Source organism: Cornus florida, unplaced genomic scaffold, assembly GCF_030987335.1.
Source record: "Cornus florida cultivar Cherokee Brave unplaced genomic scaffold, ASM3098733v1 CherokeeBrave_3.0.0_Hap2_Chr06, whole genome shotgun sequence".
Lineage (NCBI taxonomy): Eukaryota > Viridiplantae > Streptophyta > Magnoliopsida > Cornales > Cornaceae > Cornus > Cornus florida.
Genome location: NW_026775576.1, coordinates 20,958,304 through 20,979,475, shown reverse-complemented (window position 1 = coordinate 20,979,475; position 21,172 = coordinate 20,958,304). Strand labels below are relative to the sequence as shown.

Here is a 21,172-nt window from a genome sequence, read left to right as displayed (position 1 = left end):
ATCTTGGCTGACGGAGATAGAGTTGTCATTCTCGTCTCCAACTGTGGTGTGATATCGGAGGCGGTGTTCGTTGAGGATCAACAAGTGGCTTTCAAGGTTGTACTGATAGAAGTAGCAACTCCATGTGTTCTTCCGAAGATGTTAGTTGGACGACCTGGTGCGGATCTTTGTCAGGATAAGGAGATGAGGGGAGGAAAGCGCCGTCTGGATGGAACGGAGCAACACATCCATGTTTCAGGCCAAGGACAGAGACGCGTCAAATTCACGTCACGGTGAGCGACTGGGGATGAGAGAGAGGGTACACGTGTAAGGCCACGTGGGTGTATCAGCGGAGATAGGAGTCAGCAGGATATTTTTGTTGGTGATAGGTTGGGGTATGGGCCTAGCTCATCTAATTTTATTGGTAGAAGAGGGGCGTGTCCACAACAAGGCTTTGGGCCTGGGGCAGCCCATAGACAAGCGTGGTTTGCTGGGCCAGTGGATACTTCCTTAGTATGTGATGCTGGTCTTGGGCCTAATAGGCTTAAGTTTAATGGACGGTTGGGCCAGATTGGTCTTGAAGATCCTCAAGCCAGTAAGAGGGTGGTCCAGTGGGGATTTGATAATCAAGGGTTATCCATTTCTTTACTTGGGCTATCCACCTCTGATGCTGTTACGAAGGCTAGAGATAGGAAAGTTGTGAATGATAAAGTGTTTACAGCCTCACAGAGAGATAAGAGGATATTGGCACCTTCGCTGCAAAATGGGTCTGAGGGTAGACATTGGTCGATGACAGAGAAGAGTAATTGGGTGAAGTTTAGTACAAGAAATACTGGGCTGGGTGAAAGAGGGAAGAGTTTTCGACATGATATGTGCTGTCAGAGTGTTTCAGAGCGCAGGTTCAGGCATCTCTCTTTAGTGCCGAGTTTTTTGATGGGAATTGGTGTGTCAAACCCAAAGCTCGAATTGTGATAAAATGTGGCAAAGTTTAAATTTGTAAAATGACACTACCACTACTAACTACTAAAGTAGCAAGAGTGAGTGGGGATCGTCCCAAGGGAATGAGGAAGGTATTCCGGAATCAATGTCGGATTAGTAGGTCGAATGATCAAAAGAGGGTATTGTTGGTTTAATTATACTACAATGTAAACTAAAGTAGTGCAATGTAAAACAAGTGAGATGTAGAGAATGAGAGAGGGTTTTTCGGACATAGAGTTTACCACTAAGCATTGCCTTCCTAGACATTCAACATTTGATAAATTAGGGGGATTATGTGTTGTAAACAAAGTGTGTGCAATTGATTGAAACATTAAACTTGGATGGCCAAGTAAGCATACATTGTCTAATCAATTTAGTGAATAGCACAACATATCAAATTAAGTCATTAATTCTTCCATAAGTCCACAATCAATGCACACTCAAGAATCTAGAGAAATACGACTTGTACTCATAAGCATGGATCATCAAACAAGAAGAATGGAATGTCCACCTATATAGGAAATTAAAGCAATTAAGCTACAACTATGCTAATGACATGAAAATTAAACTAAGAAGGTGGCACAATCCATCAAGAAATAAGTATGAACCATCAAATAAACCACAAGAGTAATCTATTAAGCACCATGCCTTGAACCACACTAGACCAAACATTGTAATACACATAGACATGCATCAGATGTAAAGAATCAAGTGTAAAGCACATGACCATTCATTCTAACATACATAGACATATGAATAGAATTAAAAGATCAATTAGAAGCATTAAACTACACAAATCATGTAGAAACAAGATTTATATATATAAGAGGTCAAAACAAGAGTTACAACACAAATCCCCATTAATTACAATCATCAAAGTCTAGGAGGCATGCTTAGGGCTATCTCTAGCCCCAAGAGAATAGTCTAGCCACTTATGATTGGTGTCATCCAAACCTCAAGGGCTTTCTCTATGGTTGAATTCATCCTCTTCCTTTGGTGTTCTTGGTGGAAACCCTAGAAGAATGGAAGAACTTTTCCAAAATGTATTTTTCTCCCTCTAATCTTTAGCCAATTCCTTTGTAACTAACCAACCTCTTTGCTAAAAATAGCCAAATTCCTTATATAGGTAGCTCAAATGTCACACCCAATGGTCAGACCTCGTGCACTAGGACCTTCAAATGATTGCACCACGAGCACACCTTTAATTCAGCTTGAAATCTGTTTTGCACGCATTTTGAGGCAGTTCGATTGATCACATGGTTGCTTTGATCGATCGAAGTAAGGCAGCACAATTATTTGGATAAGGACAAAGGCTGAGATATTTATAGGAAAAGGACAAAAGTGGTTATGAGGATAAGATCAAAAGGTTCGATCGATCGAATGAAAGGTTGGATCGATCGAATAGGAAATTTTCCTGAAGATAAGGACAAGGAGCTCAATCCATCATGGCATGGTTGGAACGATCGCAATGCGATCAATCATAGCTTGGTTTGATCGATCGGAGAGGACTTTTTCACCACTTTGCTTTCACTTTGCTCCTTTTTTTCACTGACTTTAGATTGCTTTCTCCAATGCTCTAATTCAGCTGATTTGACATGTTTTGGAGATAAGTGCCTGAAAAGGGGAATAATACGAAATTAGACTAAAATGGGAAAATTAGATAGATAAAGGTTATATAACATTCAATATTAAGGGTAAATGCGCACTTTTCAGCCCTTATCACACCCCCAAACTTAAATATTGATAGTCCCTAGCAATGAAATATGAAGTAAGAAAAGAAATGAACAACTAAACAACTATAAACTAGAAAGCAATAAATGGATAACGCCACTTTCGTAGGGAACATGATTGCATTTAGCATATGCAACCAGCCTTTTAAACCCCTAGGTTACCCCTAGTGGACAAGTGAAGTCTCGTGAGGGTTTTCAGAAATGATACCTACAAACATCAAGCTCTTTTTCACTAAAGAGGTACCAATATTTCAAACAAGCATTGGGAGAAAACTATCTCAAGTATGTAAATTTTCAACCATTTCAAAGCAATTCTCCAAAATTTCAACATCAAGCAAGCAAGAATGGTCCTCCACACATCAAGACAAAGATCATGCAAATCAAAACACCGGAGCTGGAGAAGAAGACCTGGACACTGGAGATGAGAGAGGGGGCTTGGATCGTTGATGTGAACGATCCAAACCCCTTGGGTCTATTTTTAAAACTGTGTCCGACATGTGCAATCGATCACGAGGTCCATTGGATCGATCGAACATCGATCGTTCATGAAGTGCCTTGGATCGATTAAACCTACAAAACGACAAAATATTTTTGAAATTTGTTGAATTTTTGAATTTTTTTTTTTTTAAAATTTGAATTTGGAAAAGTCAAAGTCAAAAGAAAGTCAATAGGGAACCCTGAACGATCGGAGCATGATCGATCGAACCTCGATTGTTCCAACTGTTCGAACGATGCACAGAGGCCTAAAAATCTACAGAGAAATTCGCACGATGGGACAGAGGGCTGAAATTTGCAGAGGTCCAAAATTTTTCTAAGTATGAAAGTGCGATCGTTCACAAGAACATTAGATCGATCAAAGGTTGCTTGGAACGATCGAACATAAAGTTCGAACGACAGATAGAGACCTGAAAATAAGCAGAGAATCTCGAACGATGGGACAGAGACATGAAAATCTGCAGAGAAGTGACTGCAGAGATGTTCGATCGATCTAATCTGCTCTTGTAATCGATCGAACAGGCACTAAATGCCTAATTTGGAGATGAAAGTGCATGCATTCCCTATCAAAACCTCAAACAACATGTAAGATCCCAGATTGTATCTAGAAGACGCAAGAAGTGAAAAATAAAAAGAAATGAGGGAGGAATAGGGTTGGAAAACCCTATGAAACACTAGTGTTTAACGTTTTTGGCAAAACGCTGGGCTCTTTTAGCCCGGATCAAATATCATGGTAGGCATCCCCTCCTTGATGGGGTGAATGGAACTTTGAACCCCACCCAACAAACCATTCCCTAAGGAACTTGTTGCATTTGGTTCAAGTGCTTTCAATGGCTTCGGATCAAAAAACTTTTGGGCTTCCATACCCGTTCAACATTGGATTCTAAAACAACATCTTTTGAAAACTTTTTCAAAGGCAAACTATTTGGATTTTCAACACAAATCAAGGACTCATTCTTTACAAATTCATTTGCAAAGCATTTTTCAACGACATGAATATCTTCATGTTTGTCCATAGAGTTAGGGGTTGGATAAAAAATGTTCAACTTCACTTTCATGTGACCAAATGAGATTTTCATTATCCCCGTCCTACAATTGATGTTTGCATTAGTGGTAGCCAAGAAAGGATGGCCAAGGATAACGGGAATTTGGCTTTTAGGATTTGGGACCGGCTCCGTGTTAATGACAACGAAATCGACCGGGAAGAAGAACTTGTCAATTTTAATCAAAACATTCTCTATAATACCTCGGGGCTTCTTAATTGATCGGTCGGCTAGTTGTAAAACTACCGACGTCGGTTTCAAATCACCCAAGCCCAATTGAACATAAACCGAATAGGGGAGAAGATTCACACTCGCTCCTAAATCCAAAAGAGCTCGATTGATAACATGATCACCAATAGTGCATGAAGTGGTTGGTGAACCGGGGTCTTTGAATTTTGGGAGGGTGTTGTGTTGCAAGATAGAGCTTACTTGTTCGGTTAAAACAACTTTTCTCGGTGCTTGGCTTTTGTTTTTCCTCTTAAGGGTGCAAAGATCTTTCAAAAATTTGGCATAAGCTGGAATTTTTCAAATTGTATCTAAGAGAGGAAGATTGATTTTTACTAGCCTAAACACATCAATGATTTCATTAGCCTTGTTTTGTTGTTTTTCAAGAGAGGTGGATGCTTTTAAAGCATCCGGAAATGGAGCTTTAGGCTCAAAAGCTTTTTCAAAAACATTCTTTGAAGCATTTTCAACAATGGGATTTTTCACATTCAATGAAGGAGGAATAGGATGTGAGACGGGATGGGTGTCAACACTAGGTTGCACCGGTTCACTCTTTTCATTGGAAATAGCAACTTGATTGTCAATAACTCTCCCACTTCTCAAAGTGGTCACCACATTCACATGTTCAAGTGTATGACCTTCCGAAGAGGAATTGGTCTCCACTACAAATTGTTGCTTCGGTGGGGGATTCAACGGCAATTTTTCCTTTCTCCCTTGCATTCAATGTGCTAGCTATTTGCCCGACTTGGGTTTCTAGCTTTGCAATCAATTGGGAGTGAGAATGAAGCAATTGAGTATTTGCCTCCAAAGTACCCAAAGCGGATAAAACTTCTCTTCAAATGCGGGACTTCTTTGAATTTCCTTGAGAATATGAGGATTGGTTTGGAAAATGAGAGTTGGAAAATTGATTTCCATTTAATGTTTGGTAAGATGAACGATAACCTTGGGAACCTTGGCCTTGCATAGGGGGCGGAACATATTTGTTTTGGAAACCACTTTGGGGAGGGTTTGAGCCTTCCCCTTGGCTTTTCCAAGAGAAATTTGGATGGTTCCTCCACCTGGGATTATAGTGAGTGCCATAGGGATTATTCCCTTGGTTAACAAAAGCAGCATTTACTTGCTCATGGTGTTCACTATGCGAATGTCCATGTGGACAATTGGAAGTAAAATGTAAAACACTAGAACAAGTCATGCATAATTCATTGGAAGGATGATGAGCATGATTAGGGTGATTAGGGGAGGAAGACACTTGATGAGCCGAGTTTTGATTGATCAAACCTTTGGGATAAAGACTTAACTTCGGCGACTATATCATTAGAATTATCAACTTGATATAAGCTTACATTCTTCCTTCCACCTACATTTCTACCATTTTTAGATGATAAAGATCGGTGTATTGAGTTTTCACTCATGCTCTCATATAAGCGCCATACATCATCTTCATGCTTATCAAGATAAGACCCACCCATAGAAGCATCAACCATACCGTTATGGTTGTCCGACAAACTTTCAAAGAAGTATTGAACTAATTGCCATTTAGGGATGTCATGGTAAGGACATTTCCTAAGCAAATCATTTAATCGTTCCCATACCTCATGAAACATTTCCCCATCCCCTAGTGAGAATTCACGAATTGAAGTTCTCATTGCATTGGTTTTAGACACCGGATAATACTTTTTCAAAAACTCTTGTTGCATCTCTGCCCAAGTAGTTATAGAAAAAGGTCTCAAATTGTTGAACCAATATTTTGCTTTGTCTTTTAGGGTGAAAGGGAAGAGTTTTAACCTCAAAACTTCTTCCGGCATGTCCGTGTATTTCACGGTGGAACACACTTCAAGAAATTCATCCAAATGCTTATAAGGTTCTTCATTGGGTAGCCCATGGTAATTAAGAAGCATTTGAATTGTTTGTAGTTTAATCTCATAATGGTGTGCTCTAAATGGAGGGAGTTGAATGCATGTTGGTGCATTATACTCATTAGGCACATAATGGTCTCTTAAAGCAAGGGGAGGATTCACAACCGGTGGCTCTACATAAGCCCCATGATTTGCTTGAATAACGGGAGGTGGAGGTGGTGGTACAAAGAATGGCCTAGACATTCCCATTGGAACTTGGCCTTGTTGTTGTTGTGGAATGAACGGTCTAGGCATGCCTAATGGTACTTGTATGTTATCATGTTGTTGATGCACATTAGGGTGAAGAATGCCTTGTTGGTCGATATGACCAAGGTCTTCAACATGGTCCTGAGGTCCTCATTATGGACATCCATTGATGAGATGGAGTCACTTGAATTACCCCCTTCCTCTTGGATTACGAACAACCGATTCAAGATGAAAATTCAATTGGACAAGAGTAGGATTCAAAGACTTACGACCATGCATGCACAATACAAAACAAAACAAACAATAACTCAACAACTAGCAAGTAGTAAACACTTCTCCTCCGCAACAAGTCAATCAACAACAAACCTCCACATACATTGATCCCATACTCCCATGCTTTCAACAAATGCAAGAAATAAATTGCCTCCACGCGGGCCGACGATTTAACTAAGCAAAGAGAGTTAGAAAAGCTCACAAAAGGTTCTTGAGCAACTTCAAGATATTTTTAGCTTTTTGCCTTGCTTTGCAATTTTTTTATTTTTATGCTTTGCTTAGCTTAGCTTGCTTATTTGCTTTGAAGATCCTTTGCTTTGTTTCCTTGGCTCCAAGTACCTAGTTAATCAAGAATAAACACAATAAGTAAACAAAGTAAAATAAAGTAAAGATAAGATCAAAGGAGTACTAATTCCTAATTAATTCCGAATACGGCGTTGCTTAATCCCCGGCAACGGCACCAAAACTTGGTGTGTGTCAAACCCAAAGCTCGAATTGTGATAAAATGTGGCCAAGTTTAAATTTGTAAAATGCCACTACCACTACTAACTACTAAAGTAGCAAGAGTGAGTAGGGTTTGTCCCAAGGGAATGAGGAAGGTATTCCGGAATCAATGTCGAATCAGTAGGTCGAATAATCAAAAGAGGGTTTTGTTGGTTTAATTATACTACAATGTAAACTAAAGTAGTGTAATGTAAAACAAGTGAGATGTAGAGAATGAGAGAGGGTTCTTCGGACATAGAGTTCACCACTAAGCATTGCCTTCCTACACATTCAACATTTGATAAATTTGGGGGATTATGTGTTGTAAACAAAGTGTGTGCCATTAATTAAAACATTAAACTTGGATGGCCAAGTAAGCATACATTGTCTAATCAATTTAGTGAATAACACAACATATCAATCCTTGTCTAAGCCATTAATCCTTCCATAAGCCCACAATCAATGCACACTCAAGAATCTAGAGAAATATACTACTTGTACTCATAAGCATGGATCATCAAACAACAAGAATGGAATATCCACCTATCTAGGAAATTAAGGCAATTAAGCTACAATTATGCTAATGACATGAAAATTAAACTAATTAAACTAAGGAGGTGGCACAATTCATTAAGAAATAAGTACGAACCATTAAATAAACCACAAGAGAAATCCATTAAGCACCATGCCTTGAACCACACTAGACCAAACATTATAAAACACAAAGACATGCATCAAATGTAAAGAATCAAGTGTAAAGCACATGACCATTCATTCTTGCATACATAGACATATGAATAGAATTAAAAGATCAATTGGAAGTATTAAACTACACAAATTATGTAGAAACAAGATTTATATATATAAGAGGTCAAAACAAGAGTTACAACACAAATCCCCATTAATTACAATCATCAAAGTCTAGGAGGCATGCTTAGGGCTATCTTTAGCCCCAAGAGAATAGTCTAGCCACTCATGATTGGTGTCATCCAACCCTCGAGGGCTTTCTCCATGTTTGAATTCATCCTCCTCCTTTGGTATTCTTGGTGGAAATCCTAGAAGAATAGAAGAACTTTCCAAAAATGTAATTTTCGCCCTCTAATCTCTAGCCAATTCCTCTCTAACTAACCAACCTCTTTGCTAAAAATAGCCAAATTCCTTATATAGGTAGCTCAAATGTCACACCCAATGGTCAGACCTCGTGCACTAGGACCTCCAAATGATTGCACCACGAGCACACCTTTAATTCAGCTTAAAATCTGTTTTGCACGCATTTTGAGGCACGATTGATCACATGGATGCTCTGATTGATCGAAGTAAGAGGCGCAATTATTTGGATAAGGACAAAGGCTGAGATATTTATGGGAAAAGGACAAAAGTGGTTATGAGTATAAGATCAAAAGGTTCGATCGATCGAATGAAAGGTTGGATCGATCGAATAGGAAATTTTCCTGAAGATAAGGACAAAGGGCTCGATCCATCATGGCATGGTTGGAACGATCGCAATGTGATCGATCATAGCTTGGTTCGATCGATCGAAGAGGACTTTTTCACCACTTTGCTCCTTTCTTCCACTAGACTTTAGATTGCTTTCTCCAATGCTCTAATTCAGCTGATTTGACATATTTTGGAGATAAGTGCCTGAAAAGTGGAATAACATGAAATTAGACTAAAACGGGAAAATAAGATAGATAAAGGTCCTAGAACATTCAAGATTAAGGGGTTTAAATGCGCACTTTTCAGCACTTATCAGGAATGGCCAATCCGATGCTTCACAATGGCGTTATGAAAGGCGATGGTCACGTTATGAAAAACAAAAATGGGTCATTCGTAATCAGACGGAAGGTAGACCTGGTATGTTCCATTCTCTGCAATCTCAAAACACTCTTTCTACCCCTTTTTCTTCTGCTTCTACTCCTTCTTGTTGGGTGTTGAGGGGGGCGGTGGGGGAGAATAATCGACTTTCGCCTATGATGGAAGGAGTGGTGGATGATGAGGAGAAGGATGGGAGGATGAACGGAGGTGGGGGCCTCGGGTTGTCAGAAAGGGTTGTGACGCCCGGGGAGGATGATAATAGAAGTCTGACTGTGAAAGAAGCTGATGGGGTGACGGTTTGTGTGGGAAGAAATATGAGGATCGAAATTGGTAATGAAGCTGCCTCGGCTCTGGTGAAGGAGCTACATACTTACAAGGCGCTGAATGGACTGAACTGAATTTTGGATTTTGGTTCCGAAGCAATTGGAGAGGACTTGGATGGTAATTTAGGCTTTCCTACTTGTACTGGAGTGGGTAGCATTGCTGATGAAGACAGGGGAAGGGATGCAGAGGATAATGCGCTCTTTGATGGGGAGTTGGTCTCATGGGAGGAGGCCTATGAAGCACCAACACGTGGGAATGGATAGTCGTACTGGTGTCGGATACGTGTCCGACACGGACATGCGTGTTTGAGGCTCGGACACGTGTTCGACACCTCTGTAGAGGAGTCATATTTTTTTATCATATTTTTCATGCCGGACACGGTGAAGGACACGCCGGCGACATGCATAGAACACGGGATTAATAATTTTTGTCAAAAAAAAAAAAAATGAATAAAGAGATATATATACAGGCATCAAAATAAAAAAAATAACAGGACATGGGATTAAGAATTTTTGTCAAAAAATAATAATAATAATAATAAGGAGATATAAACACAGGCATCAGAATAAAAAAAATAACATTAACCTATGGATTTTTGCATGGCTTGATCGATCAAGGAGCGGCCGCAGCCGGAGCCACCGGACTAATTGATCGGCGAGATGGTTTCGGATCAGATCTACTTCGTTCCCCTTCACACACCGGACTTTGATGGTGTCTATTCTACTTTCAGAGTTTAATCAACTTGAACACTTTGTTCTTGGATCTCTCTCTAGGAAATGATCGTTAGGAAGATGCTTCGGATCTGCTCTGTGGCTTTCTCTCACACACCAGACTGTGGTGATCGTCCGGAAGATGCGCTAACTTTTGATTTTCTAATTTCTATACAATTAGGGTTATGTCTTAGTGAATAGGCTTGGGCTCAATGATGCTTGGGCTGTATTTTGGGCTAAAAGTTGTGTTTATTAAATAATGGGCCTAAAAGTTGTATTTATTAAATATAAATTAGAAATTAAGTAAAAATAAAAAAATATATATATATATATATTATAATATATATTTTCTGTGCTTCATAGGAGGAGGCTGAGGTCTTGGAGTGTATTCAACCACTTTCTGAGATACGACCGGAGGGTAGTTAGATGGGTCTTCCTGTTGTAGCTCATGAGGACAGTGGGGTGGATTGGGTTAAGGAGAATATTGATAGTGTGAGTAGTTTATTGGGGATTTCGTTGAGCCAAATGAGAAGGTGGCTCGTATGGTTTTGCATTCAATTGCTGAGGGGAAGACTGGGGAGGAGAGGGGTAGCAGGTAACGGACCGGGAGTAAGGAAAAGAGGTTGACTCCGTGGAGGGGGAAGGGAGGTTTGCAGCCTGTTTTCTGGTGTGAATTATGAAGGAAGTAATGGGACTGGGAGGGGGAGGAGTCATGAAAGGGGTAGAGGGAGAAGGAGAGGGGAGGGGATATCCATTTGTTCTCAATGAAGTGCAGAATTATTTCTTGGAATGTCCGAGGACTCAATAACCCGGACAAAAGAAAAGTGGTGAAGATGGCTGCGAAGAAGTGGGGTGTGTGTGTGGTTTGCTTGCAGCAGACAAAGGTGGATTCTATGATCATCATCTTATTTTGTTTCTTATGATCATCTGTCACCTTCTTTTCAAGCTCTCTTTCTCTTTGTCATCTGTTACTATTCCTAAGTCATAAGGGAGGCTCTTTCCCACCAATGGAAAAGGAAATGCACACCTTACAGTCAAATCATACTTGGTATCTACTTCCAAAGCCTGTAGGTGCTCATTGAATCCTGATGGCACCGTTGATCGTTTAAAGGCTCGCCTTGTTCGTAAGGGTTTCATTCAGACCTATTGGAGTTGACTATGCCGAGACTTACTCTCCTGTGTCTAAGCTAAACTCTATTCGAATAATTATCTCCCTTGCTACCAATCCTGACTGGCCTCTCCATTAGCTTGATATAAAAAATGCTTTTCTACATGGCGATCTTATAAGACAGTATACATGGCTCAATGAAGAAGATTATGTTGTAGGTTGTGTACACCGAGAGCGTTACCCTAAAAACTCCTTTAAGAAATTACATGCCCAAGCTTGTGGATCTTACCGTATCCATCCTAAGTTGGGACCCAGTGCATATGTATTTGACTTACCATCAGATAGGGGTATTAGTCTGATTTTTAATGTATAGGATTTGTCACCTTACCGAGGCACCTAGCCGCCTCCTTTTCCTTATAGTTTAACTACAGGTGGATCTCCTTCGTCATCAGCTCCAGTGCCTCCTCTTCCAGTAGTGCAGCCACAATCTACAAATCAAATTGCCGATATCCTTGATAGTCAGATTATTCCTTCGCTGCAGGATGATTCATGGTGATTCCTTGTTCGATGGGGAGAACTGATGGAGCTCGTGAGGTGTTTCACACCTATGTCAGGTGTAGGCACAGGGACATCTTATTGGGGATATTTTAGTACTTTTTTCATTTGAGTATTAACTGGATTTTTTTTAGTAATTATTGGGTATTTTATTTTCTTTTAGGGTTTGCCTATAAAAGGCTTTCATGTAACAGATTTTATTAATTTTGGAGAATAATATTGTTGCTTCTTCTGATTTCCCTCTCTGGTCTTCTTCTCCCCCATTTTCTGTTCTTGCTTCTGTCACCAACCCCCACCCCCCCCCCCCCCCCCCCCACCCCGCGACTCTCTAATCTACCTATTTACTCTCTTTTCTCACCCCTTTCATTTGTCGGATTGGCCTCAAGGAGGGGAGAATCAAATCCACAACCTCAGCCTTGTTAGGCCGGGTGCTTAACATTTTAATCCCTATGGGGTTTTGTCCTTGTGGATCCTGCCAAAGGGGTTTCGTTGTTCTTGTTTTTTCCTTTCAGAAGTAAGCCTCCATATTATCCCTCTTTGTTTCTTAAATTATAGTTTTCTTTTTTCTTGTCAGAAAGCCTAATAAGGAAAAAAAAAAAAAAAAGTCCTTAGTGTATGGTTATTTTTTCAATAAGTTCAGTACTTTTAAATATTAAATATTTTGTTTAAGACACATATTCCATGCAGTTTTCTAGAAATGTTTTGGTTGTTGATGCAGCAAATAATGCAAGATTGAGGCTGATGCGGTTGTCTGAAGCAGCAGAGAAGCTTCGACAGCAGGCTGCTGTTAGTGTTCAAAATGGAAGGGAAAGTAATGCAAGGGAGCTACTTTTCCAAAAAAAGAAGGTTATGCAAGCTTTGGAGAAATCAAAGAGTCGCATTGAATTGCTTGATGAGCTTTCAGTTAAGCTTAATGAGGTATAGTTTAGTATAATTGTAATTGTCTGAATTTGTGCTTCGTCTTGTTGAATAACTACTACTAGAATAGTCAAGATTTGTGGTTATTTCTTCTCCAGTGAAATCCTGTTAGTGATGTGCCATTTCAAGAAATGTGTCATACATAATTTGAATTGTAAAATCCAAGTCAATTTGCCACCCTCACATTTTGAACAGTCTGATTGAGTCAACCATAACCAGAAAGGGGACCCTGGTTCAATTTATTGTTTCGAAGGGGAAGGGAAAAGTGGTAATGCCCCTAGATAGAAAAGGTCAGATGGAATGTTGACAAAGAAGGAAGTGGTTATTGATGTCATATGTAGATTCTTTCATGGCCATGCTTAATCATTTAATTTAGCTAAAGGTCCTTGTTTGGTAGGTATTCATTCCCAGTTTTATTGGCTAGCTTTCACTCATTTGCTAACATGATGAAATCAGTTGATGAATATGGCTAGGGGCTGAAATTCCCATCTCATCATTAAACTAGGGTCACTTGATGTGTGAAGTTGATATTGTTAATGCAAATATGGAGAAGTAAAAGATGATGGAAAAAGATGCGTTATAAATGGATGGGCCTATAGAAAGACTCAAATCATTACAATTTTTCTTGCTTATAGTCCTAATGTAATGGAGTTCATTATATTGGTGGATACTTCCTAATAAGGGATGCCACAATTGTTTGGGTTGCGTTGACTCTTTAATGAAGGAGATTTGGGAGGAGCTCGTGGTTAAAATATTGACAAATAAAGCTTCCCTTTTGTAGTCACCAGTTTGTTGGAGTAGAAAAGGAAGAATTATTTTGGTTCCCATGTGCTGCCCAATGTTTGCAAAGCTCCCTTTGAGGTTTGGGGCAGCCCAATTTAGAGGGTTAGGGAAGGAGGGTGAGGGCCATTAAATTGCACTCTTGGAGGTTGAGAATTTTTTATATTCTGCCACAAAGACACAATCAAAGAACAGATTTTGAATAGGTTCGGCTGTGGACCTGCAGAAAACACAGGAGGCAGCTTGGATGATGTCTTTCCTGATTAGAGAATCCTGGTTTTGGAGTTTGTCATTGAAGCTAGCCAAACAATAAAAGCAAATTTTGAACCCATGTGCCAAACAACTGGATATCAGGGTTCTTTGCATTGGTGAGCTCTGATAGAATTCCAGGCCCTTTTGATACTGAAGGGGCTGTGAGATTTTCCCCGGACCAGCTGCTTTTATAATCGTGATGAGAAATCAAGCTGGGAGGCATAAGTTTAGGTCAACACCCCCACTCTCCTCCCACCCACCACTACAAAAGAAAGAAGGAAAAGAGAGAGAGAGAAGGGGTGGGGGGTTGGGGGTGAGTATCAGGCCGCAGCCATAATCCACAATATGAAAAAGAAAGAAAGCAAACAAGCGTATCAATATGGATACAATCAGATTTTAATATTAGCGCTATCTAAGAATGGAGAGCTAAAATGCCCTTCCCTCAATATCATGATTGGGTCGAACAGGCCAGATCACGAGTGAATAGAAAATCAAAAATGTCAATAGCAGTTGCTGTTCCAGCTGAACGAACTCAAATTGATTTTAAAAATATATAAATAAAAAAACATAGAAAAAGAGGACCTGATTTCACACCGACCAACGCCAGCATTTATTGGGTAAAACAAAGGCTGCAAGGCTGGTGCTCGCTCAGGCACCATTCTTAGTGATATCTGTCAACACTGCATCTCATCCTAACCTGAATTGTGAATTATTCCGCGGATGGCAATGTTCAAACCAAAGGAAATTGAGGAGCCCATTGCCAATAAGAAGCCTGAAATATCCCCTAAACTTGTTTCTCAAGCTCAGCGAGTTTCTCCAACACCAAGAACTTTACTTGGGGATCTTTAATGTGAATAGTTCCCACTTATTAGGTTGTAATTTTTCTTACCTCTAGATATAAATTTTGAAACTAAATTCTAATACATCTCACTCAAAATTAAACAATAAATGACCCAAAACTACCACTAGTAAGGCGATCATGAGGGCTCTCTGATGCAAATCATTAATGGTGATTTAGCCAGGATTGAGGCAATCAATGGTGCCTTGAAAAGTGTTTAGTCAAAGTCTATTAAACAGTAATTATGGTGTGGAAAACTGAATATGTCCTGGGAATAGAAGTTGTTATTAATGCTCTTTGGGTAGTCCAAAAGCCAGTCTAATATAGTCCAGAAGTTAGTGTAGGGAATTGAAGAGTCATTAATAATCTTATTATAAAAAGGACAAACCTCTATATGTGTTGTATTCAAGTCATAATCAATATAATTTTGAGTTATTTTCAGATTATAAACTTCTCTTAAGGTTTTTCCCAGATTTCCCTTTAGAAATATAGGCTCCAACGGTGACTGGAGTATTTCTAGTCTTCCTTACTGCGGTAAGAAGACTTATTTATTTCTGTTTGCTTCAAGTGGTATCAAAGACTTTCCTTTCAGATCTGTGATTATCGCGGATCTATGGCTGGGCAAGGAAGCAAGATAGCCACAAAAGAAGATGTTCAAAGAGTGCAGCATAAAATTTCTCATCAAATTTCTCATCTGAGCACTCTGTTAGAACAAAACGGAATCATTTCTCCTCTGCATCCGGACAGTAGGGGAGAAAGGGATTAGCAAATGAATGCATATGAATGCGAATATTGGACAGAACAACCTACTAGAGAAAGAAGTTAGCAGCATAAACAGTTTAAAAGTGCAAAATTGGGTGCTGACACATCCGTTAAACAGCCCAAAAACAGTTGGTCAGCAGCGGTGTACCATGCCCAAGATTCTGAATTTTGGTCCTACATGTGAGGATTCAAGATTTTAGTATGCCAAGTGTCCAATAATTTTAGATAATCGCATAATCAATGCAAAACAAATCATCATTGAGGAAAAAAATGACATGTTAGAAGCTGATGTTGAAGAGGACAATGAAGCAGGTAAGAGAACAGAGGAGAAATCTAAGGAAGCAACCATCAACTTGTCTAAAGTTGAAGAAGTTGTCACTGTTCCACCTGCAATTCATGGATTTCTCAACAATTTCTCTGCTAAAATCTTGCCTATTGCAAATCCTGGTCAGAGCTATGCCTGAGTCTTATATTCTTATGATGATTTGCCCAAAACTCTATTTGCAAATCTGAATCAGGGTTATGCTATGAAGAGCATGGATTTCCATCTAGTGCAACAAACTCTGCTTCCTTCTAGAACGAATATTGGCTATGTCGCATTGTGGGAGGTTGGTAAGGAGAAGCTTGCTTCCAGAAATTTCAAGGTCTGTAACCTTCGATTATGTTCAATGGCTCTGCAGAATCTTTGGCTAATGAGTATCCTGCATCAGTGAAGAGAGTAATATGGAGTTCTGGTGCTGCATACTCCAAGGACACTGAGCATATATATTCCTACCGTGGTGGTGAGGATGTACAGAACCACCTAGACATTGACGCTCGGGTTGATGGTGTTAGTGATCTTGCATTCTCTCATCCAAACCAACAGTTATGCTTCATAACTAGTGGAGAGGACCAGACAATTAAGCTGTGGGATGTTGCTACTGGTTCTAAGCAGTACACCTTTGAGAGTCATGAAACTCCTTTTTATTCTGTATGCACACCTTATAAGGAAAACATTCAGTTGATCTTTTCAGCACCTATTGAGAGTAAAAATAATAAATCTCATCCAGCGACGTCTTCTCAAGTTGGGCAATCTGAGATATAAACACTGAACTTCCAATGGCATGTGGTTCACTAAGCATTACATCAGATTTAGGTTGCTTGAATAACTTGGCAAATGAAGATTCTTTTTTCATGAAGTTGGAAAATCATGAATTCCATGTTCATGACTCAATTTGGGATATTTCTTGCTGCAACATATAACTTGGGGTTGTTCTAATTCAAAAATCAGATTAATTCAAGTTTTGGTTCCTGATCTATGTTTAAGCAGGTTTTGGAAATCTACTGAATTCAAAAGAGAGCTCTGAAAGTTAGTGCAAAGGTATTCTTTGTCAGTAACCAAAGATTAGTGTGTTTGGTTAGAGTATGGAAAAGAAGAAAGAAAGGTTGGAAGGCTTTACTCTGGTTCTTCATTGATCGTGGTAAATTGTTTCAAACTTGAGGGCGAGTTTTCTTCAAGGAGGAGGGTCTGATGCAGATCATTAATGGTGCTTTAGCCAGGATGGAGACAGTCAATGGTGCATTGAAAAGTGTATAGTCAAAATCTATTAACTAGTAATTATGGTGTGGAAAACTGAATATATCCTGGTAATAGAAGTTATTATTAACGCTCTATATGTAGTCCAAAAGTCAGTCTAGATAGTCCAAAAGTCAGTCTAGAGAATGGAAGAGTCATTAATAGTCTTTAATAAATAGGGCAGACCTCTATATGTGTTGTATTCAAGTCTTATCAATATAATTTTGAGTTATTTTTAGAGTATAAACTTCTCTCAAGGCTTTTCCCAGATTTCCTTTAAGAAATCTAGGCTCCAACAGTGATTGGAGTATTTCTAGTCTTCCTTATTGCTGTAAGAAGACCTGTTTATTTCTGTTTGCTTCACTCTCACTATCAGCTTGCAACCACGCAATAGCTTTTTTGTAACTACCACAATCACTTTTTCCCATACCAAAAATGCCTTTTAGTTGGCATGCGGTCTAACACAATAGTTGAGGACTTTCAAATCAAGTATGTCAAATGTGGCCAGGCAAATGTTCAGGGCATTTTGTGCTCCGTGGTGGGCTTTTGGATGGGGTTAAATTGCTGAAACTAAGAAGCAGGGACACTTTAACGAGTCGTGTCCATTTGGGCATCAACACTTTCCAGATATTTCTGGACTTGTGTTTGACAAATCCAAAATTAAAAAATGAAATTCCTTTTATTTAAGACACATTGCCGAAGCATAGACTTCTTGAATCTTAGATAAGTATTTCTTTTAGTATTAAAAACTAAAAAAAAAATGTATAATTTTCAGAAAATGAAATTAACGTTTACCAAAGTTATTTATCAAAAAAAAACATTGACCAAAATTAACGTGGGTAAAGTTAGTTAGGAAGGATATGATAGCATGTGGTTTGACCGACAATATGGCCTTAAATATATAAAAATATAGTTTTTCGTTGCATCTATTGTAGATTTTGTTGTCAGGGGCTTATTTGTTATTACTTATATAATATTGGGGCTTATGTGTAATTTCTAAAACTTGTTAGTATAAATAGAATGTGGTGGAAGGATGAAAGTATTTTTTTCATTCTCTCTCTTTCCCCATCTCTCTGTCTTTTCCTCTTAACCTCTTTCTTCTCTTTTTCTTCTTCTTATACTTTACTCTAGATTTGATTATATCTTAAAGTCAACATGGTATCAGAGCCAGGTTTGTAAAGCTCTAGGTGTGTAGTTGAAAACCTAGGGCAAGTTTGTGTATACCTTAGTGGGTGTGAAGGGTTTTGAAGAGATTCCAAGATGGGATTTGTTTGCAAGGAAGTAGTGTTAATCATATCCACATGTACCGCGGATCCAACTCCGCGGTGAGTTGGCTGGGGGTCGCAGGGGTAGTGTGCCCTTGCTCGGGGTTTGGGGCGAGGCCCCAGTAAAAAAAAATTGGACTTGTTTTTGATCTGTTGCATTCTCGATTGGTGTTTTTAATGTGTTTGCGTGGTTCTGCAAAATTGGCTTTTTCTTCGTCGTTCGCAATTCTAGTATGGTCTACTTTGTTGCTTTCTAGGGTTTGTGTGGTGATTACGTGGTCGCTTTTTTATGCATCTTAGAAGATGGTAATCTTTCTAGTTGAAGTTTGTGTGTTAAAGATGTGGTTCTTTACGTATTTTGTTGTTGCTTTTTTTTTTCTGACGATTGTATTCCCATAAACTATTTGATAAAATGTTTGGCTCAGAGGTGACTTCAAAAGAAGCTTGGTCTTCTTCTAGTCTGACTCCAGTATTGGGAGGTAGTAGTGATCACTATCCAGGCCTTTGTATTACCACTGTTAGGCTGGATGAGACGAACTATATGGAGTGGGTTTAATTTGCTTATATGCATGTCACTTTTCATAGGATGATCGACCATAACGAAGGGACTGTCACGTATCCCTCCAAGAGTGATCCGGAATTCAAAGAGTGGAGTGTAAATAATGCACTAGTTATGACGTGGTTGTTGCAGTCAATGCGGCCACAGATTAGCAAAGGGTTTTTGTTTGTGAAAACAGCTAAAGAGCTATGGACTGTTGTGGAAGAGACGTATTTCTCGGTTGGTAATTTTGCAAAACTGTATGAATTCCAGCAACAGATTTCAGGATTCAAGCAGGAAGACCAAACTCTTGCTACATATTACCACACTCCACGTGGTATATGGGAAGAGTTAGATCACTACCAAGACTACATACTTGTGTGTGCAGCTGATGTTAAAGCATTTCATGCTATGGTAGAAAGGAATCGAATCTATGAGTTCTTGGATGGTTTGCATTCGAGATACGAGCATGCTAGGGTACAAGCGTTAGGTAGGTATCCAGTCCCTACTTTTGTTAGAGATGTGTTTTCGTATATCCAGGCTGAGGAGAGTAGAATGAAGGTTATGTCTGCACCTGTATACACTAAGCCTGAGCCAAAAGTACCATTGTCTGAGAGGTATGCTCTTGCCACACAACAATGGAGCAAATCCAATCCTCCAAAAGGAGGGAAGCAGGATGACGAGCAAGTTGAGGTGTGATCACTATGGGCGTACGCGCCATACTAAGGAAACATGTTGGAATCTACACGGTTGCCCTACTCTAGCTCTTGCTCATGCGAATTCTAGGCCAAGGCCTGGTCCATTTAGGGGGTTATCCATAAAACATACTGTAAAGCGTGAGATTGCTTCTACTGGTAATGCCTCCTCAGGACCACCAAGTTCTTTGTCCGGGGCTGAACTTGATGCTCTCCGACATCTACTAGCACAACATGCCTCCATTTCCACCTCTAACTTCGCGCAGACATGTACCTCTCATTCGGCACATCAGGTTTCCACATTATCTGATGGGCCACACTGGATCGTTGATTCAGGAGCCACTGATCACATGACTTGTATGGCATCTAATTTTTCTTCATACATTTTATGTTCTGGTAAGGATGAGGTTAGAGTGGCTGATGGAACCTTCACCTCCATTGCGGGGAAGGGCACTGTTTCTGCCTCTCCTAATCTTACCTTATCCTCTATTCTTCATGTCCCAAGGTTTGCCAATAACCTCCTTTCTGTTAGTCACATTACAAAAGGCTTGAATTGTAGTGTAACCTTTTTTTCATCTTACTATGTGTTTTACGACTTGGACACGGCTAAAACGATTGGAAGTGGACGTGAGGATAATGGCTTGTATTTGCTAAACGCAATGCCAACTTCTTATTATGTTGCAAATCAATCTAGTGTTAGGAATAGTAATATCAATAAAGATGTGTTAATGCGATGGCATAATAGACTAGGTCATTTACCTCTTCCTGTTTTGAAGCATGTGCTTCCCCATTTTGCTTCTGTTGAATCTTTTGAGTTAAATTGTGAAACATGCATTCTTGCCAAACAATGTCGTGTTTCATGTCATATTTGTTTTAATAAAAGTACAGCTCCTTTACAGCTTGTTCATTCTGATGTGTGGGGTCCTGAATCAACTACTTCATTACTTGGTTTTCGTTACTTTGTTGTGTTTGTTGATGACTTTAGTCGATATACTTGGCTTTATCTTATTAAAGCAAAGAAGAAGTTCATTCCATTTTTAAAATCTTTCATAGGATGGTCTGTACTAAGTTTGGTTGTCCCCTCAAAGTCCTTCCTTCGATCTGATAATGGAGGAGAGTTTATGTATGGTGGTCTTGCCTCCTTTTTTGCTGATAACGGGATTGTCCATCAAACCTCCTGTATCGATACACCACAACAGAACATTGTAGTTGAAAGAAAACACTGTCATATTACGGAGGTTACCCATTCTCTTCTAATTGGGATGGGAGTGCCTAAAAGTTATTGGGTTGATGCAACCTTAACAACTACATACCTTATCAATCGCATGCCTTCTATGGTTCTTGGCTATCAATCCCCCTTCTCTGTCTTACACTATAACAATACCTTGTTTACTGTCCCTTCGAAAGTGTTTGGTTGTGTTTGTTATGTTCACATTCATCATCACAAGGACAAAATGGACCCTAAGGCAATCCGATGTGTCTTTTTTAGATACTTCGCCACTCAGAAAGGGTATCAATGTTATGACCCTACCACTCGTCGTCGCTTTGACTCCATGAATGTTACATTCTTTGAGTTTATTCCTTTTTTATTCCATTGCTTGGGATTCTCTATAGGGGGAGACTACTATAAAGGTAGATAATCTGTCGTCCATTCAGTGGGAATGCCCCCGTCCTTTGCCCATCCCCATTCAGGGGAGCTTCTTACTGAGATGCCTACGTCAGTCCTCCCAACACTGATGATTTGCAGCA

The 21,172-nt window shown here is 39.6% G+C and overlaps 1 protein-coding gene across 5 annotated transcripts in view; it reads left to right on the top strand.

Moving 5' to 3' along the window:
- The window catches only part of LOC132311166 (uncharacterized), a 35,469-nt gene that overhangs the window by 2,170 nt on the left and 12,127 nt on the right, over positions 1-21,172 (top strand). For all 5 annotated transcript variants that reach the window (XR_009482871.1, XM_059808930.1, XM_059808931.1 and 2 more), the window contains exon 2: positions 12,539-12,738. Coding sequence is in view for 4 of the 5 variants with exons in the window: in XM_059808930.1 (XP_059664913.1) it covers positions 12,539-12,738 (200 nt within the window). In the remaining variant the exon portion in view is untranslated. The remainder of the gene's footprint in view (positions 1-12,538; positions 12,739-21,172) is intronic.